General features: G+C 40.3%; 1 protein-coding gene across 2 annotated transcripts in view; it reads left to right on the top strand.

The window, feature by feature from the left end:
- The window catches only part of RPS6KA2 (ribosomal protein S6 kinase A2), a 2,145,504-nt gene that overhangs the window by 1,926,743 nt on the left and 203,961 nt on the right, over positions 1–14,800 (top strand). For both annotated transcript variants that reach the window (XM_044069491.1, XM_044069485.1), the window contains exon 17: positions 4,734–4,895. In XM_044069491.1, coding sequence (XP_043925426.1) covers positions 4,734–4,895 — 162 coding nt within the window. The remainder of the gene's footprint in view (positions 1–4,733; positions 4,896–14,800) is intronic.

The following is a 14,800-nucleotide window of genomic DNA, read 5'->3' as shown; positions in this document are numbered from 1 at the left end:
TCAAAAAACTAAATTGTTGACCAAATGTGTTTCGACAATCTTATTCTTCGAAGAAATGCATTAGACCAATGGAAATGTGTGTGCATAGGTGTGTGTGTGTGTGTGTGTGTGTGTGTGTGTGTGTGTGTGTGTGTGTGTGTGTGTGTGTGTGTATGTGTGTGTATGTGTGAGCAAAAATATCACTGATTAGTGCCAGGAGATATACATTGCTCTTCTGGGTAGCAGTTAAAGATGCAGTTAACAAGTAATTATATTTTAAAAGTAAGACATAAAGCATAAAAGAACAATCAGACAAATAGATCTTATAGGAGTTTGATGGCTGTCACACCCAGGACTGTATAAATGGATTTTGACATGGACTTAGCCCTGCTCAGATGTGTGTTTACAGAAGGCTGGTGTAGGTTATGGTGTGGGCTGGGGATTGTGTTATCATTACATCTTTAATTTTCATCAAATCAATCCTTGGAAGTGTAAACATGAAGTCAATAGCTTGTGTTGGGGCTTGGAACAGTGTAGTCATTGTTTATTTTACCTTCCTCGCAGACCTCACAGGTGTACAAAGAAGGTTACTATAGTTTGTGTAGGGGAATAGACTGTATATAAGCATCAAAGTTGTATACATTGCTGTAATCATTATTTTGTTACTTTCCTCACAATCACACATCAGGCACATATACAGATGACTGCTTTAAGGGTGGTTAGGGGTGAGGAGTGAGGAGGCATGGTATGTATATGTATATGTATGACAGAAGTCACTTGAAATATCTGAATCTGGCCATTTTTAACTGCTGCTCTCATCCCAATCCAACACCAGAGGGATGCACAGGCACTGACTGTCTTTGTTTAGTGGGTTTGAGAGGCAGGCAGTACTCCTGTGTAGGAACCATGTATCCTCACAGCAACTGGCTCGTTAATTTATCGTGAGTAACTATTTTGTCAGTTTTGAATATTAAGCCTTGAGCACAACTTATGTATTCCTTGAAAGCAAAAAATAAGACTAAAATTCTTTTCATACTCATGATTTTTGTCTAGGCCACCATTAGATTAAAAGGTTGGGAAATGCTCTAAAATGTATCCCACAGTATCCATAACCCGCTGGCTTCTGAGAGTCATGGCCTAATTGAGTTATTTTCTAAGTGGTTATTACAGTATGTCTTGGTCAAGAAAGGTATGTTGAAAGGATGTAAGGAAAACTCAAACTGAACAGCAACACTAAATTTCTTTCCTTAATCATGCCAACATTGTTGAAAAAGGTTGTGTAAAAAGAAAAAAAATGCACTTTGGAGAATATAGAAGGTTATGGCTTCTTGAAAAAGCTGAAGAGGAAAGCCAAATGTGAGAAGAGGAATTAAACAGTTATGTGTATGGTGTAGACAGCCCAAGATTGGGGAGGGGGGTGCAGATGGGAGCAGTGGAGGAGGTGTGTGTGTGTGTGGGGGGTGAAACAGTAGGCAGTGCCTAAGGCTGCATTTCACCCAAGTCCAGCCCTGTAAACAGAGATGTAATATATCATTGTTGCAATTAAATGTGAGTAGCTGTGAATGTCCCTTTGTGAGATGGGCCAGCACAGTGTGGTACACTGTTGTAATGTAAGTGCATTGTAGTAACAGGTCAGTCTGTTCGTACTACTCCTAAAACATTTCATGAACTAAAAGATAGCTTAGGAGGGGATGCAGTGACAGGGTGATACTTAGACTGGAAATGCTCAGGGGCCTCCAACTTGACATTTACTGGGTGGTCTGAAAATGCTAACACCGGCCCTGTATACACTCTGGCAGCTTCCACCTCTGCTCAGCCTATAGCCTTACCACGGAGGTGGGCTGTCTTGGTGTGAGTCTCATTAGGGGATTGTCACATGCATAGTGACCATCATAGCTGGCTTTAGGCACCAGCAAACCCTCGGTCACTGGAGGCCCTCTGGTCCAGGGGAGCCCCCAAACCACAGCGAGTTATCTTGTTTAGATATTTTGTTACATGTTTGTCAAATCAATAAAAACTAGTATGGAGCGCCTTCTATGTGGAGTCTGCATGTCCTCCCCGTGGTTGAGTGGCATTCAAAAGACATGCATGAATGGGCATGCCTTCGTTGAAGGTTGGGCATCGGGCTGGCACCTTGGCACCATAAAAATCGACTGCCAATCATTAGCGGACCGGAGTTCTGCTGTGGCGACCCCTAACCAGGAAAAGCCAAAAGAAAAACAACAACAACAGTTATCTTATACACTTAATAAACCAGCTGGATAATAACACTTATTTATATTTCTTTTAAAATTCAAAGCTATCTCAGGTTATATTAACAGTGTTTTGTCAAATAACATGTGTCACAATTTCATTAAATGTGTTGCCGCTGATATAATGCCCTTGACATACTTAAATTCTCTCTCTATTAAAACTAACATCACAGCCAGATGTAGTCACCTGTAATACCCATAGCTGCAAGGCTGTATAAGGGCTCCTCTTAATAATCCATGACGGTGTGGGGCCACAGAAAAGCTGCTGCTGGTTGGAGAAAATGAGAAAAAAAAATATTAATTTTCTAATTATGCTCTTTATCTGAAACAGAGCTGTGATAAAAGACAAAGTTGATTATAAGTGAATGAACATGATCAAGGTAAGCACTAGAGATCAGCAGCCCAGAGTGGCCAATCTTGGTTCCTACCTTTGATTTTTAACAAGAGTTGATGCTTCTTATCTTCAGCGATGGCTTTCTTTTTTGGGAAGTTTATAAATACTGCCTCAAGAATTCAAGGCAAACCCAAAAGTAATAGCAAAATAAAGGCTCAAAACCAGGAACATTTTGAAAATATTATTCTAATGCACTTAAAAAGTTATTAGGTTAACACATTTTGCATCAACATGCAATAAGTATGAAACTTGGATGTCTGGATTAACTGCAATCTTGAATGATTTACCAGCAAATCAAACTTTTTTTACAAGGGACAAAAAAAAAAAATTATGAGGTAAAATCAGGGGCAGTGACAGGTTTGGCAGGAAAAGGATTTGTGTGAAAGCGACTGTCCATTGCCCCTATGGTGCAGTGAAGTAGTACTGCCTTTTCACAATGTTTTGCTCTGATTGAGTTCTTGGCTATGTTTTTTCTATGTGGAGTCTGCAAGCCTGCTTTGTTTGTATGTGCATCTATCCATGTGCTCTAGTTAACCCCACCACCTCAGAAACATGCAGTAGGTGAGATGGAATTCCTCCCTTTTCCCTAAAGGTGAATATGCAGTGTGTGCACATACATGTATGTGTCTTTGTAAAAAACATCACTGATTTTTATCTATGCACACATAGAATGTTGGGCATATACATAACTCCTCTAACATTAAAAATGCAGTTAATAAGTAATTGTATTTCAAAAGTAAGGCATAAAGTACATCACAGAAAATTCAGACACTTAAAGCTTATTGGAGTCTGATGGCCCTCACATCCAAGACTGCATAAATGGATTTTGACATGGACTTAGTGGTGGCCTCTGCCCTCAGTTGCATCCATTCTAAAACCAGCTCAGCTTAGACATGAGTATACCAAAGATTGCTGCAGGTTGTGTGTGGGGGGGCTGGGGATACTGTGGTCATTATTTCTTTAATTTTCATCACAATCAAATCTTAGAGGTATGCACAGAAGGTTCTTGCATTTGGACAGGAGTCGGTATGGTCATAGATTTTTATACTTTTCTCACACACCTCAGAAGTGTACAAAGAAGGCTACTGTAGCTAATGTAGAGGCAGTGTACTATCTATGAGCAACAAAGCGGAATACATTACAATAATTATTTTTTTTAATTTTCCTCACAACCCCATATCAGGCACATATACAGGTGGCTGTCTTTGGGAGGATAGGGGTGAGGAGTAAGGAGGTATTCTATGCAAATGTATGACAGCAGTCATATGAAATATGCAACTGTGGTCATTTGAATGTTTGCTTTCATCCCAGCCTAATACCAAAAGGATGCATAGGCAGTGACCATCTTTTATGGGGGGGTGGGTAGGAAGGCAGGCAGTATTCCCAGAGAAACTTTGTGTATTCTCACAGCAATTGTCTTGTTAGTTTATTGTGAGCTACTGTTTTGTAAGCCTTGAACACTTAGCCCTGGGCACAACTTATGTCTTCCCTGAAAGAAAAAAGTAAGACTGAAATTATTTTCTTTTTACTCATAATTTTTGTTTAGACCACCATTGTATTAAAAAGTTGTGAAAATGCTCTAAAATGCATACCAGGGTATCTATAACCCTATGGTTTCTGGAGATCCCATCTTAATTGAGTTATTACCTAAACAGTTATTACTGTGATGCCTTGGTCAGGAAAAGTATATAGAAGGGATGTAAGAAAAGCTAAAGTTGAACAGCAACACTGAATTTCTTTTGTTAATCATAATTTCTGTTCAAGCCATCACTGGATGAAAAGGTTGTGTAAAAAGAAAAAAAACTTTAAAATGCACATCAGAGTGCATAGAAAGTTATCGCGTCATGAAAAAGTTGAAGAGTAAGGTGAAACATGAGAAAAGTAGAAAAAAGTAATGTGCATGGTGCATAGGGATTTGATGTCAGTGGTGATGGCTGTGGTGAAAAAGAAATACAGAGTTGTTTGTTTTCTAAACTGTGTTTTTCTGTTACAAGCATTTGTTGCTTTCTTTAATTCCAACCATGGCATTTCTTGCTTTCAGCTACAAATACAAGGGGATATCTGTAATAAATCATCTTGTTATGATTTCTCTTTCTCATTTTATAAAGGTTGTCCATCGGGATTTGAAGCCCAGTAATATCCTGTACATGGATGAGTCTGGAAACCCAGATTCCATTAGGATCTGTGACTTTGGATTTGCTAAACAGCTGCGAGCTGAAAATGGACTGCTGATGACACCATGTTATACAGCAAACTTTGTGGCTCCAGAGGTAAGGAAGCAATAACAGTTAAACATAATAAAGTATTTTTAGTCAAACTGTAAGTTTACAGATGAAAGCATACAATGCTGCTTTGACAAACAGAATATGTAACAAAACTAGAGAAAGAATACACAGTCTATGCTTTAGGAGTGCTCCTTTATAACAATAAAGGCAGGGCCTAAATAATGACTATTAAACCATTACTTCAGACCTTATTTTTTGGCTTGTTTAGTCATAAACCTCTCTCTCACTTATGAAAACAGCCACTCTCTGCTCAAGCTATAATAACCATGGATTCACTGTATATGTCACGGCCCAAATTACATTTGGCTGCAATTTACTGTAAAGTATTTAATTTGACTGAAAATGACAGCATTTGCAGGGTTTATATTGAGGATTTGTAGTTACCACATAACCGCTGAACAAAATATAATGCACTGTGTCTGATATATCTTTTAATTTGTAACAAAAAGACAGAAGTACCATACAAAAGTCCAGGTTCAGTCCAAGAAAACAAAATGTTTGATTTCTGCACAGTGAATGTCCTGGCTGCAGCCTACAGACTAAGTTTTATTTATCTGTCACTGCCATCCGAGAACACCGTACAGCAAATACATTCAGCTTTCCTTCTGGTATTCCCAGTTCCATTATGCTCTTTGTTATTGTCATTCTGTAAAGGATTCTGCTTGCTTCTAAGCTGTCAGTGATAGAATTATTCAGAAAGCGGTGTCCGTGTTATCAAAGATTGATGCAACCAGTTATTTTCCTCTTTTATCTGATTATTCTTTGTTCCATGTCCTTGATCTTAAAGGATTATAGAAAGTAAAAAAAAATCGACTGAACAGTTTACTAGAAGTCCACAAAAAGCCAAAAATGAGTGCCAGTTGTTTGAGAATCTACTTTCTCATTTATAAACACATGGCGTTTTATTAAGAAGATATTTTTATGGTTTACATGTTGCTGACTCCCAAAATGCTATATTTCTGTTTTTCATTCACTGACTCCCAAACATACTTTTACACTTTGAGTAGAGATTTGGATTTGTGTGAAAAACTTTAAAGTTGATAAGTTATCCCAAATAAATACAACATGCACACAGGCTCACTGTCACTCGTGCACACACATACATAAACACCTGCTCACACACACACACACAAAATTACAGATGTTGCATGATGTAAGTTCAGAAATAATGTCACTATTCATTTTGTCCTTTCAGCATTATATCTGTACTACAGATGTTTTCTATATTTGAAAGCATTTTGAGAAGTTGGTTACTTTCAATAGTCTTCTAATCTCAAGCTTCCTAATGATTTCCTTCCTTGTCGACATTACTCCTTCTATTCTTACCTCATTTCCGTACCCTCACTTTGGAAATTAAGAGAGCCTGAGAAACACACACACACGCGCACACACACACACACACACACACACACACACACACACACACACACACACACACACACACACACACACACACATCCCTCAGTATACTGCATGTAGCACAACCACCAGCACTAAGTTTAGAATTTGAATAGGCTCACATATAATAATCAGAACTGTAAACTCTCCAGCTGATTTATGTCACATTACCTGATCCATATTGTCTCTCTCTCTCTCTCTCTCTCTCTCTCTCTCTCTCTCACACACACTCTCAGGTGCAGCTGAATTATATCACATTACCTGATCCATATTCTCTCTCTCTCATTCTCAGGTGCAGCTGATTTATGTCACATTACCTGATCCATATTCTCTCTCTCACTCTCAGGGGCAGCTGATTTAGATCACATTACCTAATCCATATTCTCTCTCTCACTCTCAGGTGCAGCTGATTTAGATCACATTACCTAATCCATATTCTCTCTCTCACTCTCAGGTGCAGCTGATTTATGTCACATTACCTAATCCATATTCTCTCTCTCTCTCTCTCTCTCTCTCTCTCTCTCTCTCTCTCAGGTGCAGCTGATTTATGTCACATTACCTGATCCACATTCTCTCTCTCTCTCTCTCTCTCTCTCTCTCTCTCTCTCTCTCTCAGGTGCAGCTGATTTATATCACATTACCTGATCCATATTCTCTCTCTCTCACTCTCAGGTGCAGCTGATTTATGTCACATTACCTAATCCATATTCTCTCTCTCACTCTCAAGTGCAGCTGATTTATGTCACATTACCTGATCCATATTCTCTCTCTCTCTCTCTCTCTCTATCTCACTCTCACCTGCAGCTGATTTATATCACATTACCTGATGCGTATTCTCTTTCGCACTCTCAAGTGCAGCTGATTTATATCGCATTACCTGATCCATATTCTCTCTCTCACTCTTAGGTGCAGCTGATTTATATCACATTACCTAATCCATATTCTCTCTCTCACTCTTAGGTGCAGCTGATTTATATCACATTACCTGATCCATATTCTCTCTCTCACTCTTAGGTGCAGCTGATTTATATCACATTACCTATGCCATATTCTCTCTCTCTCTCTCTCAGGTGCAGCTGATTTATGTCACGTTACCTGATCCACATTCTCTCTCTCTCTCTCTCTCTCTCTCACTCTTAGGTGCAGCTGATTTATGTCACATTACCTGATCCATATTCTCTCTCTCTCTCTCTCTCTCTCTCTCTCTCTCTCTCTCTCACTCTTAGGTGCAGCTGATTTATGTCACATTACCTGATCCATATTCTCTCTCTCTCTCTCTCTCTCTCTCTCTCTCTCTCAGGTGCAGCTGATTTATGTCACATTACCTGATCCACATTCTCTCTCTCTCTCTCTCTCTCAGGTACAGCTGATTTATATCACATTACCTGATCCATATTCTCTCTCTCTCTCTCTCACTCTCAGGTGCAGCTGATTTATGTCACATTACCTAATCCATATTCTCTCTCTCACTCTCAGGTGCAACTGATTTATGTCACATTACCTGATCCACATTCTCTCTCTCTCTCTCTCTCTCTCTCTCAGGTGCAGCTGATTTATATCACATTACCTGATCTGTATTTTCTCTCTCTCACTCTCAGGTGCAGCTGATTTATGTCACATTACCTGATCCACATTCTCTCTCTCTCTCTCTCTCTCTCTCTCTCAGGTGCAGCTGATTTATATCACATTACCTGATCCATATTCTCTCTCTCACTCTTAGGTGCAGCTGATTTATGTCACATTACCTGATCCATATTCTCTCTCTCACTCTCAGGTGCAGCTGATTTATATCACATTACCTGATCCGTATTCTCTCTCTCTCACTCTCAGGTGCAGCTGATTTATGTCACATTACCTAATCCATATTCTCTCTCTCACTCTCAAGTGCAACTGATTTATGTCACATTACCTGATACGTATTCTCTCTCTCTCACTCTCAGGTGCAGCTGATTTATGTCACATTACCTGATCCATATTCTCTCTCTCACTCTCAAGTGCAACTGATTTATGTCACATTACCTGATCCGTATTCTCTCTCTCTCACTCTCAGATGCAGCTGATTTATGTCACATTGTCTGATCCACATTCTCTCTCCCTCTCTCTCTCTCTCACTCTGTCTCTCAGGTGCAGCTGATTTATGTCACATTACCTGATCTATATTCCTTCTCTCACTTTCAGGTGCAGCTGATTTATGTCACATTACCTGATCCATATTCTCTCTCTAATTCTCAGGTGCAGCTAATTTATGTCACATTACCTGATCCGTATTGTCTCTCTCACTTTCAGGTGCAGCTGATTTATGTCACATTACCTGATCCATATTCTCTCTCTCACTCTCAGGTGCAGCAGATTTATGTCACATTTCCTGATCCGTATTGTCTCTCTCACTTTCAGGTGCAGCTGATTTATGTCACATTATCTGATCCATATTCTCTCTCTCACTCTCAGGTGCAGCAGATTTATGTCACATTACCTGATCCGTATTGTCTCTCTCTCACTCTCAGGTGCGGCTGATTTATGTCACATTACCTAATCCATATTCTCTCTCTCACTCTCAGGTGCAGCTGATTTATGTCACATTACCTGATCCATATTCTCTCTCTCACTCTCGGGTGCAGCTGATTTACATCACATTACCTGATCCAAATTCTCACTCTTAGGTGCAGCTGATTTATGTCACATTACCTGATCCATATTCTCTCTCTCACTCTCGGGTGCAGCTGATTTACATCACATTACCTGATCCAAATTCTCACTCTTAGGTGCAGCTGATTTATGTCACATTACCTGATCCGTATTCTCTCTCACACTCTCAGGTGCAGCTCATCTATATCACATTACCTGATCGGTATTTTCTGTCTCTCACTCTTAGGTGCAGATGATTTATATCACATTACCTGATCCATATTCTCTCTCTCACTCTCAGGTGCAGCTGATTTATGTCACATTACCTAATCCATATTCTCTCTCTCACTCTCAGGTGCAGCTGAATTATATCACATTACCTGATCCATATTCTCTCTCTCACTCTCAGGTGCAGCTGATTTATGTCACATTACCTGATCCATATTCTCTCTCTCACTCTCAGGTGCAGCTGATTTATGTCACATTACCTGATCCGTATTGTCTCTCTCACTCTCAGGTGCAGCTGATTTATGTCACATTACCTAATCCATATTCTCTCTCTCTATCTCACTCTCACCTGCAGCTGATTTATATCACATTACCTGATCCGTATTCTCTCACGCACTCTCAAGTGCAGCTGATTTATATCACATTACCTGATCCATATTCTCTCTCTAACTCTTAGGTACAGCTGATTTATATCACATTACCTATGCCATATTCTCTCTCTCTCTCTCTCTCTCTCTCTCTCTCTCTCAGGTGCAGCTGATTTATATCACATTACCTGATCCATATTCTCTCTCTCACTCTCAGGTGCAGCTGATTTATGTCACGTTACCTGATCCACATTCTCTCTCTCTCTCTCTCTCTCTCACTCTTAGGTGCAGCTGATTTATGTCACGTTACCTGATCCATATTCTCTCTCTCACTCTTAGGTGCAACTGATTTATGTCACATTACCTGATCCACATTCTCTCTCTCTCTCTCTCTCTCTCTCTCTCTCTCTCTCTCTCAGGTGCAGCTGATTTATGTCACATTACCGGATCTATATTCTTTCTCTCACTTTCAGGTGCAGCTGATTTATGTCACATTACCTGATCCACATTCTTTCTCTCTCTCTCTCTCTCTCAGGTGCAGCTGATTTATATCACATTACCTGATCCATATTCTCTCTCTCACTCTCAGGGGCAGCTGATTTATGTCACGTTACCTGATCCATATTCTCTCTCTCACTCTCAGATGCAGCTGATTTATGTCACATTACCTAATCCATATTTTCTCTCTCACTCTCAGGTGCAGCTGATTTATATCACATTACCTGATCCATATTCTCTCTCTCACTCTCAGGGGCAGCTGATTTATGTCACGTTACCTGATCCATATTCTCTCTCTCACTCTCAGATGCAGCTGATTTATGTCACATTACCTAATCCATATTCTCTCTCTCACTCTCAGGTGCAGCTGATTTATGTCACATTACCTGATCCATATTCTCTCTCTCACTCTCAGGTGCAGCTGATTTATGTCACATTACCTAATCCATATTCTCTCTCTCACTCTCAGGTGCAGCTGATTTATGTAACATTACCTGATCCGTATTGTCTCTCTCACTCTCAGGTGCAGCTGATTTATGTCACATTACCTGATCCATATTCTCTCTCACTCTCAAGTGCAGCTGATTTATATCACATTACCTAATCCATATTCTCTCTCTCACTCTCAGGTGCAGCTGATTTATATCACATTACCTGATCCATATTCTCTCTCTCACTCTCAGGTGCAGCTGATTTATATCACATTACCTGATCCATATTCTCTCTCTCACTCTCAGGTGCAGCTGATTTATATCACATTACCTGATCCATATTCTCTCTCTCACTCTCAGGTGCAGCAGATTTTTGTCACGTTACTTGATCCGTATTCTCTCTCTCTCACTCTCAGGTGCAGCTGATTTATATCACATTACCTAATCCATATTCTCTCTCTCACTCTCAGGTGCAGCTGATTTATGTCACATTACCTGATCCATATTCTCTCTCTCACTCTCAGGTGCAGCTGATTTATGTCACATTACCTAATCCATATTCTCTCTCTCACTCTCAGGTGCAGCTGATTTATGTAACATTACCTGATCCGTATTGTCTCTCTCACTCTCAGGTGCAGCTGATTTATATCACATTACCTAATCCATATTCTCTCTCTCACTCTCAGGTGCAGCAGATTTATGTCACATTACCTGATCCGTATTCTCTCTCTAACTCTCAGCGGCAGCTGATTTATATCACATTACCTGATCCATATTCTCTCTCTCACTCTCAGGTGCAGCTGATTTATATCACATTACCTGATCCATATTCTCTCTCTCACTCTCAGGTGCAGCTGATTTATATCACATTACCTGATCCATATTCTCTCTCTCACTCTCAGGTGCAGCTGATTTATATCACATTACCTAATCCATATTCTCTCTCTCACTCTCAAGTGCAGCTGATTTATATCACATTACCTGATCCATATTCTCTCTCTCACTCTCAGGTGCAGCTGATTTATATCACATTACCTGATCCATATTCTCTCTCTCACTCTCAGGTGCAGCTGATTTATGTCACATTACCTAATCCATATTCTCTCTCACTCTCAGGTGCAGCTGATTTATGTCACATTACCTGATCCATATTCTCTCTCTCACTCTCAGGTGCAGCTGATTTATGTCACATTACCTGATCCATATTCTCTCTCTCACTCTCAGGTGCAGCTGATTTATGTCACATTACCTGATCCATATTCTCTCTCTCTCACTCTCAGGTGCAGCTGATTTATGTCACATTACCTGATCCATATTCTCTCTCTCAGGTGCAGCTGATTTATGTCACATTACCTGAACCATATTCTCTCTCTCACTCTTAGGTGCAACTGATTTATGTCACATTACCTGATCCACATTCTCTCTCTCTCTCTCTCTCTCTCTCTCAGGTGCAGCTGATTTATGTCACATTACCTGATCCATATTCTCTCTCTCACTCTCAGGTGCAGCTGATTTATATCACATTACCTGATCCGTATTCTCTCTCTCTCACTCTCAGGTGCAGCTGATTTATATCACATTACCTAATCCATATTCTCTCTCTCACTCTCAGGTGCAGCTGATTTATGTCACATTACCTGATCCAAATTCTCACTTTTAGGGGCAGCTGATTTATGTCACATTACCTGATCCATATTCTCTCTCTCTCTCTCAGGTGCAGCTGATTTATATCACATTACCTGATCCATATTCTCTCTCTCACTCTCAGGTGCAGCTGATTTATGTCACATTACCTAATCCATATTCTCTCTCTCACTCTCAGGTGCAGCTGATTTATGTCACATTACCTGATCCATATTCTCTCTCACTCTCAGGTGCAGCTGATTTATGTCACATTACCTGATCCATATTCTCTCTCTCTCACTCTCAGGTGCAGCTGATTTATATCACATTACCTGATCCATATTCTCTCTCTCACTCTCAGGTGCAGCTGATTTATGTCACATTACCTGATCCATATTCTCTCTCTCACTCTCAGGTGCAGCTGATTTATATCACATTACCTGATCCATATTCTCTCTCTCACTCTCAGGTGCAGCTGATTTATATCACATTACCTGATCCATATTCTCTCTCTCACTCTCAGGTGCAGCTGATTTATGTCACATTACCTGATCCATATTCTCTCTCTCTCACTCTCAGGTGCAGCTGATTTATATCACATTACCTAATCCATATTCTCTCTCTCACTCTCAGGTGCAGCTGATTTATATCACATTACCTAATCCATATTCTCTCTCTCACTCTCAGGTGCAGCTGATTTATGTCACATTACCTGATCCATATTCTCTCTCACTCTCAGGTGCAGCTGATTTATGTCACATTACCTGATCCATATTCTCTCTCTCACTCTCAGGTGCAGCTGATTTATGTCACATTACCTGATCCAAATTCTCTCTCTCACTCTCAGGTGCAGCTGATATATGTCATATTCCTTGATCCATATTCTCTCTCACTCTCAGGTGCAGTTGATTTATGTCACATTACCTGTTCCATATTCTCTCTTGCACTCTCAGGTGCAGCTCATTTATATCACATTACCTGATCCATATTCTCTCTGACTCTTAGGTGCAGCTGATTTATGTCACATTACCTGATCCATATTCTCTCTCTCTCTCACTCTCAGGTGCAGCTGATTTATATCACATTACCTGATCCATATTCTCTCTCTCACTCTCAGGTGCAGCTGATTTATGTCACATTACCTGATCCATATTCTCTCTCTCACTCTCAGGTGCAGCTGATTTATGTCACATTACCTAATCCATATTCTCTCTCTCACTCTCAGGTGCAGCTGATTTATGTCATATTACCTGATCCATATTCTCTCTCTCTCACTCTCAGGTGCAGCTGATTTATGTCACATTACCTGATCCATATTCTCTCTCTCACTCTCAGGTGCAGCTGATTTATGTCACATTACCTGATCCATATTCTCTCTCACTCTCAAGTGCAGCTGATTTATGTCACATTACCTGATCCATATTCTCTCTCTCTCTCAGGTGCAGCTGATTTATATCACATTACCTGATCCATATTCTCTCTCTCACTCTCAGGGGCAGCTGATTTATGTCACGTTACCTGATCCATATTCTCTCTCTCACTCTCAGATGCAGCTGATTTATGTCACATTACCTAATCCATATTTTCTCTCTCACTCTCAGGTGCAGCTGATTTATGTCACATTACCTGATCCATATTCTCTCTCTCACTCTCAGGTGCAGCTGATTTATATCACATTACCTGATCCATATTCTCTCTCTCACTCTCAGGTGCAGCTGATTTATGTCACATTACCTAATCCATATTCTCTCTCTCACTCTCAGGTGCAGCTGATTTATATCACATTACCTGATCCATATTCTCTCTCTCACTCTCAGGTGCAGCTGATTTATATCACATTACCTGATCCGTATTCTCTCTCTCTCACTCTCAGGTGCAGCTGATTTATATCACATTACCTGATCCATATTCTCTCTCTCACTCTCAGGTGCAGCTGATTTATGTCACATTACCTGATCCATATTCTCTCTCTCTCACTCTCAGGTGCAGCTGATTTATATCACATTACCTAATCCATATTCTCTCTCTCAGCGGCAGCTGATTTATGTCACATTACCTGATCCATATTCTCTCTCTCTCACTCTCAGGTGCAGCTGATTTATATCACATTACCTAATCCATATTCTCTCTCTCACTCTCAGGTGCAGCTGATTTATGTCACATTACCTGATCCATATTGTCTCTCTCACTCTCAGGTGCAGCTGATTTATATCACATTACCTAATCCATATTCTCTCTCTCACTCTCAAGTGCAGCTGATTTATATCACATTACCTGATCCGTATTCTCTCTCTCTCACTCTCAGGTGCAGCTGATTTATATCACATTACCTGATCCATATTCTCTCTCTCACTCTCAGGTGCAGCTGATTTATGTCACATTACCTGATCCAAATTCTCTCTCTCACTCTCAGGTGCAGCTGATTTATGTCACATTACCTGATCCATATTCTCTCTCTCTCTCTCACTCTCAGGTGCAGCTGATTTATGTCACATTACCTGATCCATATTCTCTCTCTCTCTCACTCTTAGGTGCAGCTGATTTGTGTCACATTACCTGATCCATATTCTCTCTCTCACTCTCAGGTGCAGCTGATTTATGTCACATTACCTAATCCATATTCTCTCTCTCTCTCTCAGGTGCAGCTGATTTATGTCACATTACCTGATCCATTCTCTCTCTCTCTCTCTGCAGCTGATTTATGTCACATTACCTGATC

This window comes from Protopterus annectens, chromosome 1.part0, assembly GCF_019279795.1.
Source record: "Protopterus annectens isolate FY-2018-M chromosome 1.part0, PAN1.0, whole genome shotgun sequence".
Classification (NCBI taxonomy): domain Eukaryota; kingdom Metazoa; phylum Chordata; order Ceratodontiformes; family Protopteridae; genus Protopterus; species Protopterus annectens.
Note: the sequence above shows the minus strand (reverse complement) of the source record. Positions and strands in the feature narration are given on the sequence as shown.